The sequence below is a fragment of the Gavia stellata genome, chromosome 1 (assembly GCF_030936135.1).
Source record: "Gavia stellata isolate bGavSte3 chromosome 1, bGavSte3.hap2, whole genome shotgun sequence".
In the NCBI taxonomy this organism is placed as follows: domain Eukaryota; kingdom Metazoa; phylum Chordata; class Aves; order Gaviiformes; family Gaviidae; genus Gavia; species Gavia stellata.
The window spans coordinates 74,595,111-74,615,402 of record NC_082594.1 but is presented as its reverse complement, the minus strand read 5'-3'; the positions used below and the strand labels follow the sequence as shown (position 1 = coordinate 74,615,402).

General features: G+C 35.7%; 1 protein-coding gene across 1 annotated transcript in view; it reads left to right on the top strand.

Moving 5' to 3' along the window:
* The window catches only part of HERC2 (HECT and RLD domain containing E3 ubiquitin protein ligase 2), a 114,229-nt gene that overhangs the window by 19,829 nt on the left and 74,108 nt on the right, over positions 1-20,292 (top strand). Inside the window, exons 5-15 of the mRNA XM_059822904.1 lie at positions 9,847-10,066; positions 11,717-11,817; positions 12,603-12,759; positions 13,577-13,687; positions 14,014-14,185; positions 14,785-14,958; positions 15,587-15,775; positions 16,431-16,582; positions 17,414-17,571; positions 18,006-18,119; positions 19,468-19,719. Coding sequence (XP_059678887.1) covers positions 9,847-10,066; positions 11,717-11,817; positions 12,603-12,759; positions 13,577-13,687; positions 14,014-14,185; positions 14,785-14,958; positions 15,587-15,775; positions 16,431-16,582; positions 17,414-17,571; positions 18,006-18,119; positions 19,468-19,719 — 1,800 coding nt within the window. The remainder of the gene's footprint in view (positions 1-9,846; positions 10,067-11,716; positions 11,818-12,602; positions 12,760-13,576; positions 13,688-14,013; positions 14,186-14,784; positions 14,959-15,586; positions 15,776-16,430; positions 16,583-17,413; positions 17,572-18,005; positions 18,120-19,467; positions 19,720-20,292) is intronic.

Sequence of the window (20,292 nt, the reverse complement as noted above, 5' to 3'; positions counted from 1 at the left end):
CACTTCAGTGGTTTGTTTTGCAGTTTTGGTGTATGATATTGCCTGATTCAAATGTTGGCATGTGTGAACTTCAGAGACATCTGTTGTGCCATTTTTCCTTTCCTCTCACCCAGAAGCACTTGAAGAACCCTGGGAAAAGTGTTGTCTCTTCAGCACCAGAATCTGCACCTGTGTAACCCCATTTGCTAGGGAAGCTATTTGTTTCTGTTGAGCCACAGGTCAGCTGCCAGTCTGCTGTTCTCTGCTCTGTGCCAGCCAGCTTGCTCCCTTTTCTTAAGTACAGGAGGACAGATGGACTTGCTGTCATTCTAGTAGTGGACAGAATTTTGCAGTGTAGGAGCAATGAAAAGAATTGCCACTACAGTGGAAGGGGGAATGAGAATTGAATGTGTTGAAGAGATGTAAGCTGAAGGTCACATTATTTTTGGTTTATATTTTTATTTAGTGTTTGTTGCTGAAGAGTAAAATAAAACTATTTTACAAAATGGTAATCTAAACGCCAAGTATCTTACCAAATTTCTCCCAACTGACTAAGGTGTCTGGGGCAAGACCTGGCCTTTAAGCTTACCCTCCAATTATTTCTTAAAAATTGAAAAAAAAAAAAACCAGTTGTTTAGGAAAAAAAGGATGTATGTGTATTTAGAGTTTTCACAAAGAAATAACTTACACTCTTGTATTTACTTTTAGTGCTACTATATAGTATGGTTTATTGGTGCACATATAGATACTTATTCTAGAAATAACTTATGAAGACTTTATCCAATAAATTTGTATTCCTTGGTCTCTGTTACCATTTGTGCTTGAAGTTTGTATCACCTAGCTGTGACATGCAAATCCTTAAACAATACTACAAACATACTTGCAGTTTATTTATAGAAGTGTTACAGGTGGCTTTTGTTCATGATTGTAGGTAGCTTTTTGTTTTGCATTTATCAGAAATACAGCTAACAGCTGCCTTTTGAGCCATCCTAGTTTTTGTGGCTTGGTAATTAATTTTGAAAAAAATACAGAGAATCACTTCAGTTTTGATACTTTGTATAAGTGTTTCATAAAATAAGGAAAACTGTTTTAAGCGTGTCTTCTGCCATCCTTCATAAAGATAAAATGAACCTTTGAACATTTACCAGTCAAAAGCATAAAGGCACTTTTGAAAAGGAGAGTTGTTAGTTGTGTCTTACATATATTGTTGCTGATCAAGTAAGAATTAAAAACTTACTATGTTTTCATTTATGTTTCATATTCCTTTACAAGTAAGGTATAATTTGGAGATGTGAGCTTGGAGTTATTTTACAGAAAGAACTGAAGAGTCATTTAAAGTCTTTGTTCCAGGTCAATACCCTGAACTATTTCTACTGAGTAGAATGACTTACAGTCTTACATTATGAAAATAGTATCTAGGCATTAGTGTATATCTATGTTTTAGAAGTGCTGTAATACAATCTTATCTTGCCAAGAAGTGTGGAGGATCATGCTATTGAACTTCAACAGGCTAATCCAGGTCAGTGGGCCTTGTGGCATCCCTCCCCCATGAGGGCTGAGAGGCTTTGAGGGCACACAAAAAACCCTGTTCATAAAATGTGTTGAAAGGCAGTACTTTTTATCCCCCCCCCCAAGTCCCCCACTAGTTTTGTCATCCTGGCACAAGTTCAGAGAAGCAAAATGGTTTCCCTAGTTTTAATTTATGCTGAGATCACTACTCTGCCAGAACAGGGGAAAGAGGTCATAGCTTTTTTTGGGAATGGTCTTATTATGCCAAGTACTGTAAAAATGTGTAAGATAGTAACAAATACATGGGTAAGTCACTATTTGACTTTCAGGCGTTTTTCCTTCTGTCTTGCATGTTAGTGTTAATCCATTTCATATTCAGCTCGTAACTGATGTCAGTGTTGAACTATTCAGGCCTCATTTTTGACATGAATGCTTCTTTAAAACATCTTCCCCCTATCCTATTCCTACCAGGTTGTGTGTTCATTAACTGTTTTTTCTGATTCTTCTTAAAAATCTTGTTTTACTACTTCTATCAGTTTTCTTTTCTGGAACTACTTGTTTTTTAGCATTTTACATGATCTGGAGAGAAGTCCAGGTATTCAGCCTTGGATATGGGGAGAAAGAAGAAACCCTTTGAAGTGGTTGTTCAAAACTTACAGAAAATAGAGCAGTATTTCATTTTCTTGGGCTTCTTTTTGTTAGTCATGATATGCTTAAGGTTGGCTATATTGAGTCAAACCAAAGGACAGTCTAGTCCAGTGCCCTGACTGCAACATTATAAATAGCAGTAGCCAAGTCAATAATTAGGTCCCATGTTTATGATACATTATCTGTAGCCTCCAGAGTTTGAGCCAGAGGTGGTGGTATGGGGAATGTGTGTGTTTGGATTCTGCCCCCACCCCCCCACCCCCCCTTTATTTTGCTGTAGCATATGTGTGCATGGCATAATTTAATAGGCTTTGATATTTTTGATGTTGATTTTTTTTTTCCATTATTGTCTAGTCCCTTTTGAACATTCTGAACTTTTGGCATCCACAGCTTTGTAATTCAACTGTTCTGTCGCACGAATATTATCTCCTCCTAGTCCTTGACTTGATTTTGGCATCTGGTGGTTTCACCTGATGCCCTGTTGTTCTTATACTGGAAGAGGCAGTGTATGGTTGTTCCTTACTTGTCTTCCCCAACACTGGTGGGGTGGGTTTTCTGTGTTTTAAGAATTCTGTCATAATCGGCCCCCAGTTGTATCTTTCCCTCACTGAAGATTTTATTTCATGCAAGTTCTTTGCATATAGAAGCTATTCCAAACACTTAGTTCTTCCCTAGGGTGGTTTTATGCCAGGGAAGGTGGGTTGGGAACTGTATATAGCACTTCATGAAACCCATGACATACCCACAGCTGAAGTGGCATAATGAACTCTGGTTTTCGTTCTGTCTGTCTTGATACCCTGTTTTTCCAGCTGCTGTTGTACAGTGGACCAATTTCTTCTTTCTTCTACGCTTCTGCTGTAGTGCCAAGATCTCATTCCTGAGCGGAAGGTTGTTTGGAGCCACTTTAAAAGGGAAAACTGTTTTATTGCTCACTTACTTAATTGCCTGCGTATTTCTCCAGTTGGCTGTCATCTTTACTAATGTAGTACCAATGGACTTAATGACCTAAATACTTGTCTCCCCACACAATTTATGCGTGTATGGAACAGCAGAGGAGTTTACACAGGTTTCTGTGGGACTTGCTGTTGTTGTAATTTCTAAGTGTATGCTGGCTATTTATTCGTATTCCTTGATGCATACCATATGTGTCTCTGTTAGTGTTAAGTTTTCTAACCCTTAACATTTATTATAGATCACTGTTGGGTGTTTAGAAATGTCTTCAATACACCATGTCTTTGTAGGTATAAAATCTGAGATTTGAGTATTTTCGATTTCCATCCAAAAGTGCAGTTTTCTCTTAAGATGAATCCTGTTTTTTTTTTTTGTTGTTGTTGTGTTTTGATTTTTTTTTTTTTTTTGTCTTAGGGAAAAAGCACTGGCTAAATCTTTCTCAAAGCTTAAAGTTGTAGAACCAGCTCACTTTGACTGTGGGTATAGTTGAGTATTTATTTAATACCACTTGAGGTCAGGTAACTTTTATTTCTGGAAAAAAAATACAGCTCAACTGGTGCAACAACTATGTGTTTAAAAACTTAACTTTAAAAACTTAGATTATGATTCAAATTCACTGTAATCTGATCTCATTTTGTGTGTTTAAGATACTAAGTATTGCATACTTAGAGCCGAAGTTAGTTTAAATTCACCTTAATTGCTGTCTGACTAGAAAGTGCTACTTTCTACTTGGAAGTTTCAACAGGAATGCTACTGTTCTGTTTCCCCTGTAGGACAAAAAAGTAAATGAGGAAATAATCTTAACGCAAATATCCTTAAATGAATAAGCTTTGTACAGTTGAAGTGGGAATATTGTTTTCTTGTGTAGTCAGATCTGATTTATATTAGCAGTGAATTAAACTATTAATGCTGGTAAATCAGTGTCATGATGTAGCACTTCAGGGGTTTCCTCATGTATGAGTGAGAGCTTGTTTACACACAGTGGTCCATCTTGTTTTTCTGATATTGTTAGTATAGCTGATTGCACTAAGCAGTGCTTTAGAGGCAATACCTAAGGGGGCAGTTTGAAAATTACCCGTGTGAATTCAGTGAGATATTGTTGAGGTACATGTCACTACCAACAGCAGTTGAATCTTCCTGTGTTTGATTTGTGAGAGGGAAGAAGACATGCAGAAGTTTCATCCTGTAAGGGCTATTAGTTACATGATTAAATCTAAATTTGTACTGTGTACAAAAGTAATTAAAAGTAGTCATGGCATTGAAAAAACTCCTTTATAGTGACATTTTCTACTTGAAAAAAATTTCTTGATCAATACTTTTAAGTTTATATTTAGAAATGCTGATAAAAGAATGGTTCAGTCAAAGGATGAAATTTGACCTCCTTTGTTTTACATTTCTCTTCTCAGAACTCCTTCATCCCTGTTTCAGAACTCTATCCCTGTTTTTTCTTTTACTTTCTTACCACTTGGAACAGATTTTAACTTACCTCCTCCCCCCTCCCACTTGAAAGCTGTTGTCCAGCTCCAAGTATCTGTTTGGTTGCTGTTTATGCTTTTAAGGGGTATCTGCGTATAAGTGTGTGCAAAAACGTATGTATGCACACACACGAGGCTCAGTTCTTGCTGTTTTGTTCTGTGCATGAGTATTTGAGAATAAATTTAAAGAAGTTTTGCTCACGATATAAAACTTTGAACATTAAACACCCAGCCACATAATGAGATGGATTCTGAATGTGCATGCAACTATTCATTATTTCTCCTGCTGACAACTAATAAGGTGAGGTCTGCTGATAGTCATCTTTTGAATAGGGGGGCAGACAGAAGGAAGCTAAAAGCTAAACGCCCTTTACAAATTATATTCTTTGTTGGTGTAAAATAGTTTTGGGAACATACTTAGCTTTGTTTCTGAAGGAAATTATGTGTATGTGATTGCACTTTTGTCTTTCCCTCTAACTTTTGAATCCACTCATTCTGTAGTGATGGCTTATGGGGTCATTAGGATGCAGTTGGCATGGCTTAACAGGCATCTCTGTCTGCTCTTTGTCCAGTGAAAATACCATGTAGTGGAAGGGGAAAGAGGAGGCAAAATATAAACATGACTAGGAAATTAGAGCACATTGGTGCTGTTGCTGACAGGAATGTGTGCTCATTATAACAGTAGATTCTTGCCAAATTCTGTTTGAAATGTGTTTTGAGTTTTTTAGGTCTGAAATCTCTCCACACTGTAACATCTATATTTGCCTTTACTAAAGCTTGTGACTCAACTGAAGTCCTTGAAACTTGTCAGTTTGATACTGGCATTTTTAAGGTCCTTAATTTACCAGTTAGAAGCCTGTGGTGGTCTCTACAAGACCTAATGAAATAAATGTTACGAAACCATTTAGTATCTTAATTTTTGAGCTGCTAAAACAGTAGCAAACATGCCTTTGGACAGCCTTAGACTCATGTCAGATTAGTGTTCTGGCTGTGCCCGAGGTGGTTTAAGATGTTAACGTCTTCAGCTGCTTGTTTTGCCCCCCCCATTTTGCTGGCATACCTAAATAACGTGTCACTTCTTAACGCTGTTCTGTCAAATGATCTGGGTTAAACACTACTGGTATTTTTCCTTCTAATGCAGAGAACTTCTGGCAGGAGGAATTGAGATGTGAAGACATGTAGTTATGTTAGTTGCTAAGGGGAGGGAGAGGTGTGATAAATTTTAACAGAAGATGGTAAAACCCTTACCTATCTCTACTGCAGCCAGAAACATATCTGACTGTACTTGTCAGTTAAAAAGTATTCTACTAATGGTAGTTTGAGAATTTAAACTTTGTATGGTATGACTTCAACTCTTATGTTGTAGGTACGGATTAGGTAAATGATGTGTCTCCACCCTACATAAAATAACTGACAAAGCAAAGCATTGCAAGGGATCGTTAGTACCAAAGGCTGGCGTAGTGGCATATGAACAGTTTTGTCTAAAGAGTTCCCTGTAACCTTCTCGGATGAAATTTGAATCGTTACTATTAATAAGCTATTCTCTCATTAGTCTATTTAGTTCATCCGTAATAAGTGTTGTTCAGACTTGAGGTTTTACTGAAATAAGTTCACTGTGTTGATTCCCAGATATATTTAAATCTTTCTGAAGATTAACTGAATTTTTGCAAAGATAAATTTACTTACGGAATAAGAGAATATTTAAAGTGAGGAAGAGTATAGATATTTCTCACTTAAAAATAGTGTTACTTTTAATAAAAGAAGACAGTCCTTGGTTAAATTTTGACATGTCTGAGTTATAGGACTACTATAACCTGTTCCAGCCTTTACTACACTTTGCATATGAACTTTCTTTTGCATTCTTGAAGTACTGAAGAAGTAGGTATAAAATATTTGAGTGGAATTATTTAATTTTGGTAGAAAGCCTTCCTAAAATTGTAGACATTTGAGATTGTGAAGGCAAGGTGAGGAAGGGGAAAGAAAAGAATTTTATTATGATTAAATTCAGTAAATTTAAGTTTATGCTTCATGTAGGTTATTTTTACATGGTTTGAATCTTGGTGAGGCTAAACCATATTTTCCATTAGAAAAAAATATTTTTGTATGCAATATTTAAATATTTGAAAATAGTATATTGTAACTGAACGGTTCTTCATAGTACTAGTTTCTGAATATAAAGCCTTTGTGATTTCTAGGGCTAATCACTTGAAAATTGAATTCTTTCCAGCCCTTTTTCTTCATAAAAAGTGAAGACAGAATTTTAGTTGTTTCCTTTTCTAGCTTTTGTATTGTCTTAATTTGACTTTATTTGTTGATGTTGACTTTACTGACAGGAAAGCAAAATAACTTGCTTTTAAAATACCTTACTTTAGAAAGTGCTATTGTGAGGATTTGTTTTGTGAAACATTGCATAATCCATGGAACTGTGGACTGTTTTTGTGTTTAAACAGAATCGAAACTTTGAGGTAATGTTAAACTTTTTTTGTCAAATGAGCCAGTTGTCCTATTGGATCATTGAGTACGATGTTGAGCATCTTACAGGTTACCCTCAGTATGCATTGCTGAACCATTAGGAATTAATTTCGTAGGTGCTGCTATGAAACTAATTTTTTTTTCTGCAGAGACACAATATTGTGTGTGTATACAATGGCCAGCTTTAAAACTGGTACCTTTTGATGTGCATACATTGTATGTGTTTCTGTAGGATTCTGTTTTCTATGCATTGAGAGTTTGTACAGTAGTTTGTGTCACCTATTGCATCAGAATGCTTGGGATGCTGATAACAGCAGTACTGTTGTTGATTGAAAGTGGTTTGAAAGGTATGCAGTTGTAGACTCCTAGGGAAAGTTCCTCATGAAGTAATTGCTGGAGGATTGTAGGCGGTCTCTGCCTGTCACAAGTGTTTCTTTCCCCCGATGTATGTTTAATAAGCATGTTATTTTCAAATGAAGGGCTTTTTCATCTAATTCTCCAACTCCCAGAAATAATTTTAGACAGTGTCCACATTAGGTAACTTGCCAACCAGGAAGGCATGATGAATGCCGTAGCTCTGTATTACTTTATAGACTTCATTGACTATTTCTTTACATTTACTATAGATACGTGAGACCATAATGTGGGGAGTGAATCTGTAGAACGAAATCAGTTGCCAAAAAGAACAATGTTAAGAAAGGCCTCTTTGTGAAGTGGAGAGTATGGTAATTTCTTAATTCATTGTTGTATCCTGATGGTATTTAAAGTTTGATAGGTCTTTAGTGTTCAGGGAGGGAAGAAGAAAACCCTGATTTTTATCTCTTCTGATGGTTTGTTCAGAGAGATCACGAAACTGGCATGTCAGTATTGCCCATGCTCTGTTAGGAAACTATGAAGTGCAGAAGCCATGTGCTGCAAGATGTTTTTTTGTGGTTTTGCTTACAAAATAAAGGTTAAGGCACACCTGAGATAACAGCAGCAGCCTCACAACATGTAGTTTATATTTTGTAGAAGTTTTTACTTTGGTGTTCTGAGTAATGCTAATACTTCACAAATGAGATTTTTCCCTCAAAATTGTGGTATTTAATGAAACAAAATTTTAGTTGGATCAACCTGGAGGTATACTGGAGCTTCAGACTGGGTACTGATAACAGTCATCCATTAAACCCTCCGAGTAAACTTCTATATGGCCATAATGTTAAGGGACATTATAAAAGCCAAACCCAACAAATGAAACATGCCTTTGGCAGGCATCTGTTTTATTAAGGACAGTGTGGTGCTTTTGTCATATTTCTTGTTGGTTTTGTCATATTTGTTGTTGTTTGAGTCAAGATATGAATGTGTATAATAGCTGCTATTGCTTTTGTCTAATTTTTTTTCTAAGGTCTAGACTGCAAGGAACACTTTTTAATCTATTCTTGTTGAAAAAATAAGTTGTTCCTCATAGTCAGGTGGAAAGATGTAAATTGCCTCAGAAAAAGGGATCTAACACATTACGAAATGGTGAAACGTGAATAGCAATGTTTGAAAACAGGCTGGGGTGATGGCTGACAGCAAACCATAAGTGACTGTGCAATGCGATCTGGTGGCAGAGAAGGCCACTTGAATTCTCTGCTGCGTACGCGAAGATGTGTTGCAGAGTGGGGACAAAACTTGGAAATACGTTACACGGTTACAATTGCAAAAAAAAGTTATGCCTCATTAGATACAGTTTTCAACTCTAGCGACTACCATAAGTGTGTCTAGATTTCTATAGCTTGGAGGCAGCCGTTCCAAAAAATGTCTTGGTTTTGTGGCTTTCTTTTTTTTTTAAGGTTATGTCCATCTTCTCGCGAACACTGTTAAATATATGCAGACATATGGCGTTTTTTTGTACCCCTTAGTCAGGTGTTAGTTAAAACAAAGATACTTCTGTGTAGCAGCCAGTCAACAAATGTGGTTGGCTTAGGGACGAGTACAGTAATTCAGTGCAAAGCAGAGTGATCAAACTGTTAATAAAAGGACAGAAAAGAACCCTTCTAAAAATGCACTTTGTTGATGTTTGTTCTAGGAATTAAAGCTACAGAGAATGTAAGAATACACAATTTCCAAATTTTTATTTTAACATGTTCTGGTTTTTTTCTTGCTGTTGTTGACATTGTACCTGTTACCATCTGTTATTAGATTACTAGGACTTAGACTGTTGACTGCTTTTTCTGGTTAGTGAAGAATTAATTCTCTAGTGTTGATAAATAAGTCAGATCTTTTATTTGCTAATAGTACTTGGAAGCATCTTAAATTTCTGACATTATTTGCTTCAGAAGCTTAGCAGCTCTTGGCTGTGATCCTAGGGCTTCCGAGAGTAGTTTTATAGCTTCTGAGAAACTTAAGATAATGTGTATCAGTGCAAAATGAAAGCATATCCTTGTGGGGACTTGCAAGGTTGTTGCCTGCACTTAAGAGAAGTCTGACTCTGAGGTCAGATGATGATAAGAATTTGCTGTCTAACTTGGTTTTTTTGAAATGCATAAATACTTCATATGATGTTTTAATTTCAGACATGAAATATGAAGGTTCAGATGTGTTCACACAAAACCAGTTCTGATGATAACCTTTGTCTAAACACCTGTTAAGTATGGTTGTGATTATGTAATACTGTGGATTAGAAATATGCACATTAAATATGGAGATGGGGAGTTATCACTGGGTTTTGAGGTTCAGACTTCTGGTCAGTTCACAGTTTTCACAGTTTTCAATTTGTCTTAATTTTTCTTGTTATTGTATATAACACAAGATGAACACCCGTAAAATGATATCTTTCTCTGATTCTCAGATGTGAATGAATTGAAGGAGTGCCTTCATGTACTAGTGAAGGAACAGCAAACTCTGGCCACACAAACTGCTACAACAGCTCTTTCAGCTATGAGGCTAAAGCAGAGGCTAGTTATCCTGGAACGATATTTCATTGCATTGAACAGAACAGTTCTTCAGGAGAATGTCAAAGTTAAGTGGAAAAGCAGTAGTATTCCTCTGCCTGCTGTGGATAAGAAAAGGTAACGACATATGCATGAACAAGTTAATACATAAAGAAAGTCATAGAAAGATTATCAACCTGTGTGTGAGAGCTTAATGTGATTTCTTCCTCCTCATGAAACATCAGTAGTAAAGAAATTCTTCTTGTTTCTTAAGATGTTTTTATGTAGTGTTATCTGCCACGCAGTTTTCCTCCTTGGCTGATGCTTGCTTATAGTGTCTCTGTTCATACTGGTGGGTTTTTATTCTAATACGTTGCTGTAGATATTACTCTTTGAGCTATAAGTATACTTTTATTCAGGTACTCCTTTTGTTCTACTCATCTGGAAAGTATGGAGACGCCTATTTTAGAAATGGTGCTGATGGAGGTTACATAGTTTTAATAACATTAATATATTTTTGTCAATATTTGCTCAGTTAAGGCATATAACAAATTTAAAAACACAAATACATAAAAGTTCAACATAGTTTTCCTTAGCTTGGGTGAGAAATGCTGTAATAGTACATTCTATATGAAACTGTTTCCAGAGAACTAACTGAACAAGAAATCGTCAGATTACTTTCCATGTCTAGATAGCTTATTGACCTAGAAAAATCTATCAGGTGAGGCATTAAAGAAGCTATCCAGTACCTGAACAAGGTTGCTGTCTGACACAACAAGCAATTCAGCCAGGGAGATTTTTATGTTAGATTGTCTCTAGCTTCAAATATGAAAGGAGTCAGTAAGTAGATGTCATGACTAGTTATTACGGGATTGGAATTCTGACAATATCTTTCTCTGAATAGTCTATTCTCTGAATTGTTTTTTTCAGTTCTGATTAAAAAGAGCACTGGTATATTTAAGTTATCAGATTGCTAAAAATGACAGTTTAAATTTTTTTTCTCCTGAAAAAGTCCTAAGCAGTTCACTTACTTTTGAAGTGAGATTAAAAAGAAAACAGAATTGGTATCTTTCTGAGAGAAAGTAGTAGTGAATCTCCTGTTGTTAAGTACCAAGGAAAGCTTACTGAAATTAATGTGATTGTTTGCATAAAAAGAAAAGCTAATGGAAATGTATACAAGTCCAGTGGGTATTAACAAAAGTTTAAGCTATCTCTCTTCCTTACACACACCAATACAGAAGCTGCAAAAAGAGATTCGTAACATAGACACTTGAATAGAAAGATAAGAAATGATGAAATGGATGGAATTAATTACCAGTAATTGAAGATTCATTAAAAAAAAAAACCTATAAGAATAGTTCATTCAGTCCAAATTAACTAGAAGTATAAACTTCCTGAGTAAATAATGAGTACATGAAGTATCTTATGGCTGCGTATTTTGCATACACCATCGTGATTTCACTCTGAGTAACTATAGGCACCTTTCTGATGGCAGTCAATTATGCCAGTCTAGTTTTTTCTCTGTGAAGCTTCTTGATGTTGGGGGTTGAATTGGTGGTTGAAGCAGCTGAAGTTGAATTTTGGTTGACATTTTCATGTTGATCACCTTCGTTCTCAAGAGATAATTACAATTGTTACAAATAAAAATTGTGTAATTATATACGCATGTGTATAACTAAATTATAAAATTGTTGCATATACAAGTTATACAAATAATTAGTAATATAAATATAAATTATTATTATAATATAAATTATATCGAGGCAATGCATATATAATTTTATTTAGCCCAAGACCTGTAGGCAAAGGTGTAGAAGGACTTGCACGAGTCGGATCCCGAGCAGCACTTTCATTTGCATTTGCGTTCCTTCGTAGAGCCTGGAGGTCAGGTAGGTCTACTTTGTAGCTTATTCCATATGTTTTTCATTAGAAGACAGATGATTCATTAAAGCTTGTGTGTGTATTAAGTATTTGCATAGAACTATACATTTATAAATGTTAGATTTCCATAATTGTGTTTTATGTTTATGCAATATTATGCCCAACAATACTGTTGCTGACTGAAGCCATCCAAGCCAGTACCAATGCTGTGTTGTGCTGGGATACTTTTATGCTTAGGAAGGCAAATTGGGGTTTCATGAATAGAATGTATTTTTAATGCCAGGTTTCAGAAAAATTAGATTTATTCTTCAGGCAGGGTCCATTCACTATATTACTACATGATAGTAGCAGCTTAGAAAAGGAGTTTGGAGCAGCAGTGTGAAACTTGTGTTAGTTTGTCTACTCATCAGCGATTGTCAAATTGCAGAGGTTGGTAGAATTGTCATTTGTGCCACTTTAACCTACCTGTTGTTTGTACTCTGCACTGGTTGTTCAGACAGCAGCTGTTTGGCTCAATCTTTGTCCAGCTAGCCCTAGTTCTTTTTCTGATTTCCTCAGCAGATGCGTAGTGGGATGAGCTCGTTTGAGTTGTCACCTTTCTGAATGTATTTTTTGTGAAGCAGATAGTTCTTCAGGAGTCTTGCAGTCAAAATGTTTGTGTGAAAATTGAGAACTTTGTACGTATTAAGTAACTTGTAAGCTTGAGGTTAAAAAAAATCCACAAAACACTATATACAAGTTTGTATAAATTCTGCAAAGATTGGAGTGTAACTAGTATTACTGTGTTCCTTAGGTGAAGATGCAGACCTGTGTAGTGAATTGTTACAGGAATCACTTGATGCACTACGAGCTCTACCAGAGGCGTCCCTTTTTGATGAAGGGACTGTATCTTCTGTATGGCTGGAAGTGGTGGAAAGAGCTACTAAATTCCTAAGGTCTGTTGTGACTGGGTAAGTTTCTTTTTTTTGAGCATTGCTGAAGTAGCTGTTAAATGGCAAACTTGCATCTCTTAGCAGCTGATGTTATAAATATAATAATTTATGGAAAATTGAAAAGATTGCCTTCTTTTTCTAATGTTGTTATACAAGCAAGCAAAAAATAAATGAACTGTTGAAATGATGCTCTCTAAATATAATTTAGGTCCTTTAACTGTTTAAGAAAAATCTGAATTTGAGTATTCTGAATCACTGCATGTAGACTTACCTGAAAAATAGAGCTTCACTAATGTAAACTGTATCCACGTGAAGAGTGCTTTGGTAACAAAATGTATGTGTATGCTTAATTGTGCCTTTCTAGTATAGTAAAATAATGCAGACTTCCGTGCATATGAGGGGAAAATACACTCATATTGGACTTAGAGTACTCCCCTGCTTTTCCCTGGTATTTAAGGAGGCTTAAAGTAACCCTTTTACAATAGTTACCAGACATTAATTGTCTTTTTGAATGCTGGAACTACGTTCTTATAGTGAATATCATAAAGAGTATTTGAATTTCACCTGTGAAAAATGTTTTTCATGTTCTTAGCATGTTTAATAGAGCTGTAGAGTACGTAGTGAAGCTTGGAGCAGTTTTAAAGCCTAGCTGCCACTAGAAAAGTTGATCTTGTGTGCAGTGTGTCAGCTTTTCTTCTCAGCTGCTTTCATCACCAATTTTTTATTTTTCTGTAAGTTTAGTGGTTCTTGGTGTGTTGTAGATGCTTTTGGTAAGCAAATACGTATTGTTCCTAATTACTTCTTTGTTAATGTATATTGTTTGACTTTTAAATAGAGATGTGCATGGAGCTCCCAGTACCAAAGGGCCAGGAAACATTCCATTACAAGACCAGCACTTGGCACTTGCCATATTGCTAGAACTGGCAGTGCAGAGGGGTACACTAAGGTGAGAAGCATGAGCACTCTGATTTTTAACCATCACTCTCTGTTGGAATGGCCTGAGGGGTGCCTGTCTTCAGTTTTCATGGGTTTGGGTTTAACATAATTGCGGTTCAAATCATATGAACTTTTTCTGTAATGCAGTGGTGATCAAGATCTTATGTTAGCTAGATTGCAAAACCCATTTTTCATATTTTGATAATCTGTTTAAAATGGAAAGCCGTGACACATGATATTGCTAAACTTCAAAATGTAGAAAGTGAATTGTATGCATAACCTAAAATAATGTTTTAGGAACGGTTATTAATAGAAGATGTAAACTTCTTCTTTCAGCCAAATGTTGTCTGCAGTTATGTTGTTGCTTCAACTTTGGGATAATGGAACAAGGGAAACAGATAATGAGCGATCTGCACAGGGAACAAGTGCACCCCTTCTACCTTTGCTACAAAGATTTCAGAGTATAATATGTAATAAAGATGTGCCCAATACTGAGGAAGAGATTCAGGTACTTGCCCCGTTCACATAATCCAGGGGTATTATGTTGGTATCAAATGTCATTTGGCTGGCTAAAATAATTATAAAATTATCCAAATTAGCCAAAAATTGGCCGTAATGTTTTCCATGTAAGATGTATATACACCACTGTTGTTTGGTTTTCATGCGTACATCTGAGTTTCTTGAGGTAGTAGGAGGAATGTCATAGTATGGTTAGAGGTAAGCATTGTGTTTCAGAGTTAATGCTTTTGTGATAATTAACTTAGAGATGTGGCCAGTTAATTTTTCTGCCTATTTGGATTGTTTTTATTTAGTTGTGTTTGAAGTTAATTGAACTATGACTCTTAGTGAATATTATTGAGGTTGATAAAACATAGTAAATCAGTTTTATTATGCTTGTAACTTCCTACTATATTCACAATCTGGCTATATTTTCTCAATTGTGTGTGTGGAATTCTCCTCTACTGTCAGAAGGATATGCAGAGTTAATTCAGTTTCCCTTAAACCTGTGCAGATACTCAGCATGTCTAAAATATATGGTGTATCTGTATGTGTAGTGGCGTAGAAATACCTTGAATATTCTTCTGACTGCTCTTTTTTCTTTTCTAGCTCCTGACTTACCCTCTGAGTCCAAATGAAAGTTTTCTAAGGTATCTGACTTTACCACAGGACAATGAGCTAGCGATTGATCTGAGACAAACAGCTGTAGTGATCATGGCCCATTTAGATCGTCTAGCCACCCCGTGTATGCCTCCACAGTGTAGCTCTCCTACATCTCATAAGGTAACTGTTTGCAACATCAAATTTAATAGGATATTTTTCCTAAAAGTGTAACTGATTTTAAATTTGGAAGGAAAATGACTCTTAAGATTCTTCAAATTTCCTTTCGAGTTTCACAATGTAACCTTGAGTTGCCTAAATTTGTCTTACTTGGGTATCTTTTATTACATCAGCGGAATTTCAGTCAACCTTGGAGTACAATTCTATGGTTTGTGAACCAGTCTTTCTTATCATGATGCTATCGCTAATTCTGCTGTATTTTGAGCTGTTCCCTGTGTTTTATCAGAGTAATTGCTCAAGACCAGACTTAATAAATGTTGGGGGGTCTGACATATTTAAAAAAAAACAAAAAGAGAGAAAAATGTAAATGTTAAACTTCCCAACTTGAAAAGTCTCTGAACACTTACTGTAGATATTTATAGCTTATTCAGTACCAGGCTAAACTGAAGATAATGCATGCAAGTCTTTATTTCTGGTATCTTCTAATGGTAAGCTTTATTGACTGCTGGCAGTAATGACTGTCACAGATTTGAGTATATTTAGCATATAAAGGTTTCAAAAAATCTGCTCTATGCATTTTATTAAGTTGTGTATTTCAAAATTGGTACTTACAGAATTTCTTATTTTCTAGGGGTCTCTGCAAGAGGTTATTGCTTGGGGTTTAATAGGCTGGAAATATTATGCTAATGTGAGTGGTCCAATTCAATGTGAAGGACTTGCCAATCTTGGTGTTGTGCAGGTTGCCTGTGCAGAGAAACGTTTTCTCATATTATCTAGGAACGGACGAGTTTATACACAAGCATACAACAGCGATACTCTGGTGAGAGTTTTTTTACATGGTTTTAAAAATGTATTCTCTTTTGTATTACTTCATAGCACAAATCTGCTCCTTTAACTATTTACAGTATCTTGGAAGAGTAGATGGAGGCATGCTGATTTTTTTTCAGCTTCTATGTTGGTTTTGAACTTTCAGAAGTAGTGGGTTTGATCTCTTGTATTGATTTGATTAAATGCATCTGGTTTCTGTAATTTCTACCAGGCTAGAGATTATGAACACAATGATAGCTGCTTTCATTGGTATGCTGGCCTTGGTCACAACTGTAGAAATTGGCAGATATGAAATGGATTTTACTTCAGTGATGTAACACTGTGCCCAAACTGTGTAGTTCTCAAACAGAGCTATACTGTAACAGAAACATTTGTCAGTAAGATTGCCTGTAATATTTAAGATAAACACTATTTTCATTTATACTGAAGACCTTATAAGGATGGGAGCAAAATAACCTTAGAGCATTGTTTTTGTCAGACTTGAATAGTAGCTTTGACCTTTTTTTTTTTATACCTTCACTGGTTAATTTGAGTGTACAGTTTTGATAAAAGCCTTAGGAAAACTGTACCTATTTATTCTGTATGTAGGCAAGTGATGGAAAATATAAACAGTTTTTGTAAGTGTATTGTTTTTGTTTGGTTCACAGGGACCACAGCTGGTGCAGAGTCTAGCTTCCAGAAATATTGTGAAGATAGCAGCGCATTCAGATGGACATCACTATCTTGCTTTGTCAGCAAATGGTGAAGTTTTCTCTTGGGGTTGTGGAGATGGTGGAAGACTAGGCCATGGGGATACAGTGTATGTAATAAAAATAATCATAACATTTATTTGCCAGTGTTCTGAATTCATAGTAAAAACTATTCAGTTGTGTATACAAGCACATTCAGCATTTGACATTCGTCTCTGTTATTGAACAGAAATTGCATTCTCCCTGCATGTTTTCTCTGCCTGTAATATTCCCAGTTCTGTATTAATGCTACTTTCTGAAATATTTGTTGATAAAAGGTGTAGTAGTGGTTGCACTGTTATTAGGCCTTTTATTCATGGTTTTAGGGATCCACAATGCATTTTCTCTAGAAACATTGACTCAGATTTCAGAGTGGGGTCATTGTTTCCTGTGTGGTCATGTTGTATATGTTATTCCCCTTTTCCCCCCGAGTTAAGCAATAACATTACTGTCCTGCTTTTGTGTAGGAGCAATCTTCTATGGGTGTGTTCTGTAGGGGGTGTACATCAATATATTTTAGAGGTTTTAAGTGTCTTCCCCCAGTGCTGAATTTCCTGTAAAGCAAAGGAGTTACTACACAAAGGTTAGCAGTGTCGTGAAATTAATTGTTCAGATATAGTAATTAAAGATAGTATTTTTTATAGTAGACAAATATTTTTTAAAAACACTATTAATTGAAATGGAAATCATAGTTGTGAGACATTCCTTCAGTGGTTTGTATGTTGTTGAACAATTTGAACTTAATTTTTAGCTTATAGCTCTCTTTATATCTTGATACTTCAGACTAGTAATAACATTTGCAGGTAGAATTGCAGCAATTGTTTTCTAACAAGTATGTCGCCGTTTTGTTGTCTACTCACTAGATCACCTTTTGTGAAATATGTCACCTTCTCTTTAAATAGCCCTCTGGAGGAACCGAAGATGATATCTGCTTTATCTGGAAAGCAAGCTGGGAAGCATGTTGTTCATATTGCATGTGGAAGCACCTATAGTGCAGCCATTACTGCTGAAGGAGAGCTATATACATGGGGACGAGGAAACTATGGCAGGCTTGGTCATGGTACATCACTAGATATCTTTAAATTGTTTGTCAAAGAATTGTTTAGTACCTGTCTCAAATGATATTTTATCCAACTTACCTAAAGCTGATTTGAAAAACATATGTGGTTTCACATGAATTGAAATAATTATGGGAGGGATTTCTATGAGTTCTGTGAAAATAAGCAGTTGGATAGAGAAGAAAAATCTACACTGTTCTCCGTTCCCTTCCTTGTGAAGCAAAGACTATCTCATTCATGCGTTAAATCCATATTAGATGACTAAGCTCCCATATGGTTTCTTAGGTATGATGCTCAAATCTGAAAATGAAACCAAACCAACACCCCCCACCCCCACACACCAGAACACCCAAAAGCAAACAAAAAAAAATCCCAAACAAAAGATCCTACCAGGAGTTCTTGGTTTTGCTTCTCACAGAACTACTTTGTTTTGAAGGTTCCAGTGAAGATCAGACAATCCCGATGCTGGTCACAGGGCTGAAAGGACTCAAAGTTATTGATGTGTCCTGTGGGAGTGGAGATGCTCAGACCCTTGCAGTTACTGAAAATGGTTAGTAGCAAAATATAACTTAACTCTTTAAATAATTTTACCTTTTCTTCCTTTCATTCTGAAGGTATTTATACTGCTTATTTCTAGCGGCTTGAATTCTGTAAGAGTTTGAAATTCCTTTTGGCGAAATATTTGTGTGCATTTATAAATTTTGCATATAATCTATGGAAATGAATATATTGCATATCTATGCATGGAAATAATATTATGAATATGCAAATATATGTTTAAATTTCTGTTACATAGATTTAAAATACCCATGTAAAAGTATAATATACACACAAAATATTGCATATATGTACATACGTGTCTAAATTTTATGCATTATTATATAAGTGCAAATAACTCATGTTGTCACAACAGCTAGAATTTTGAATAGGAGAGTTGTTTGTGTTAACCCATGAGAAGTGCCAAAGAGAGGCTGTATTGGAATCCTGAGCAAGGTGCCTAGAGTGAGACAGATTCAAAACCAGAATTTCACAGTGTGAGATTAAGCCCCAAAGTCATCTCTTAGAAAGAATATAGCTCTTGGAAGCTAGTTATTCTTTTAAAATACAGCTGTTTGTGATGTGCAGCATTTAAAAGCTGAAAGATTTGCTCATCCAGGAAATGGAAACCCAGATTTAGTATTTTTTTTTCCTCTTGGTCTCCTCCTTGCATGCTTCCATTGTGTAATCAGAGTACCTTAGAGACTAACTCATGCAAGTAGGGAACATAAATGCATCAGAGTGTAAAATAAGACTTTCTTTTTGGATATGCATGGGTTTACTGTTCTTGTACTGTAATTCTATTTGATGCAGAATGACTTGACTATTTCTAAGTTCCTACATCAGGGCTTAGATTTAATGGTGTATTTCGAAAGAACATGATAGACGATGGCACTTTTCATTTTGTGAAATGGGTGAATGACAAGAACTGAAAATTAAGAAAACAGGTTTTGCAGGCAATTTGGCCATTTGATGTGGAAAAAGATTTTGCAAGTTCTTATAAATAACGCCTTATAATAAAAGGCGGTTTTTAACTAAAGATCTTACTACAGGCTTGATATGCAGTAAATCCTATAATCATCTGTTTTTAAGAAGGACTTTCTGTACACTGATGAATTTTCAGTGCATGTTATGTGTTATACTTTTTACGTTTATCAACATGAAAACTTTTCAAATCTTTTTCTTCCTTATTTTCATGAACAATTAGAAATTAACTCATAACTGTTATTCTTAAATTACAATTTGAAAATAGTGCTTATTATATAATCTCAGATTTTTAAGAACTTGCTTGTCAAAACAGATAACTTCATTACATGAAAAAGCAATGCAATATTTTTTGTTCTCTTTCTCTTGATTTAAAGGCCAAGTGTGGTCTTGGGGTGATGGAGATTATGGAAAACTGGGAAGAGGAGGCAGTGATGGTTGCAAGACTCCCAAGCTGATAGAAAAACTTCAAGATCTGGACATTGTGAAAGTACGCTGTGGGAGTCAGTTTTCTATTGCTTTAACCAAAGATGGCCAGGTCTACACCTGGGGAAAAGGTGACAATCAGAGGCTTGGGCATGGAACAGAAGAACATGTTCGATACCCCAAACTGCTGGAAGGCTTGAAAGGTAATTATCAGAGCTGGAAATACTCCGAAGTTCATTTTGCTGTTGTTGGAATCTTTTACTGGAAACTAATGATCTCAACTCTAGGAATGATGGTACTATGTTCTCTGTCATATTTTATGCTGGTTGCATTGAAAAAAGGTAATAGTGCAGATTTCCCATTGCTTCTGCATTTATACCTTTAAAATTCTAGCAGACTTAGAGACAGTATGTTATGACTACTTTAAATGCTGCTTGTCTTGTGTTCTCCTTATTCTTACTGCTTTTTTTTATTAGGTTCACAGAAACGCTTAAACATGTATTTTTGCATTGTCATGCAAATAAATATGTTATATACGTATGCTTAAGATTAAGGAATGTGAATGGAATAAATGAAAATCACAGGCAACAAGTAATGTCGTTAAAGTTGTGTTCATTTGACTAGTACATTTGACTAGTTTGTAACAGAGTGAAGATTATTTCTTGCATTTGTGAGAAACCTGAGATTCTGTAGGGAAGGGTGAGGAAGAAAGCTCTTTTATTGCTCTGTCTTTCCTAAAATTGTTATTCATATCTGATGAATGATCTAATTGAAAG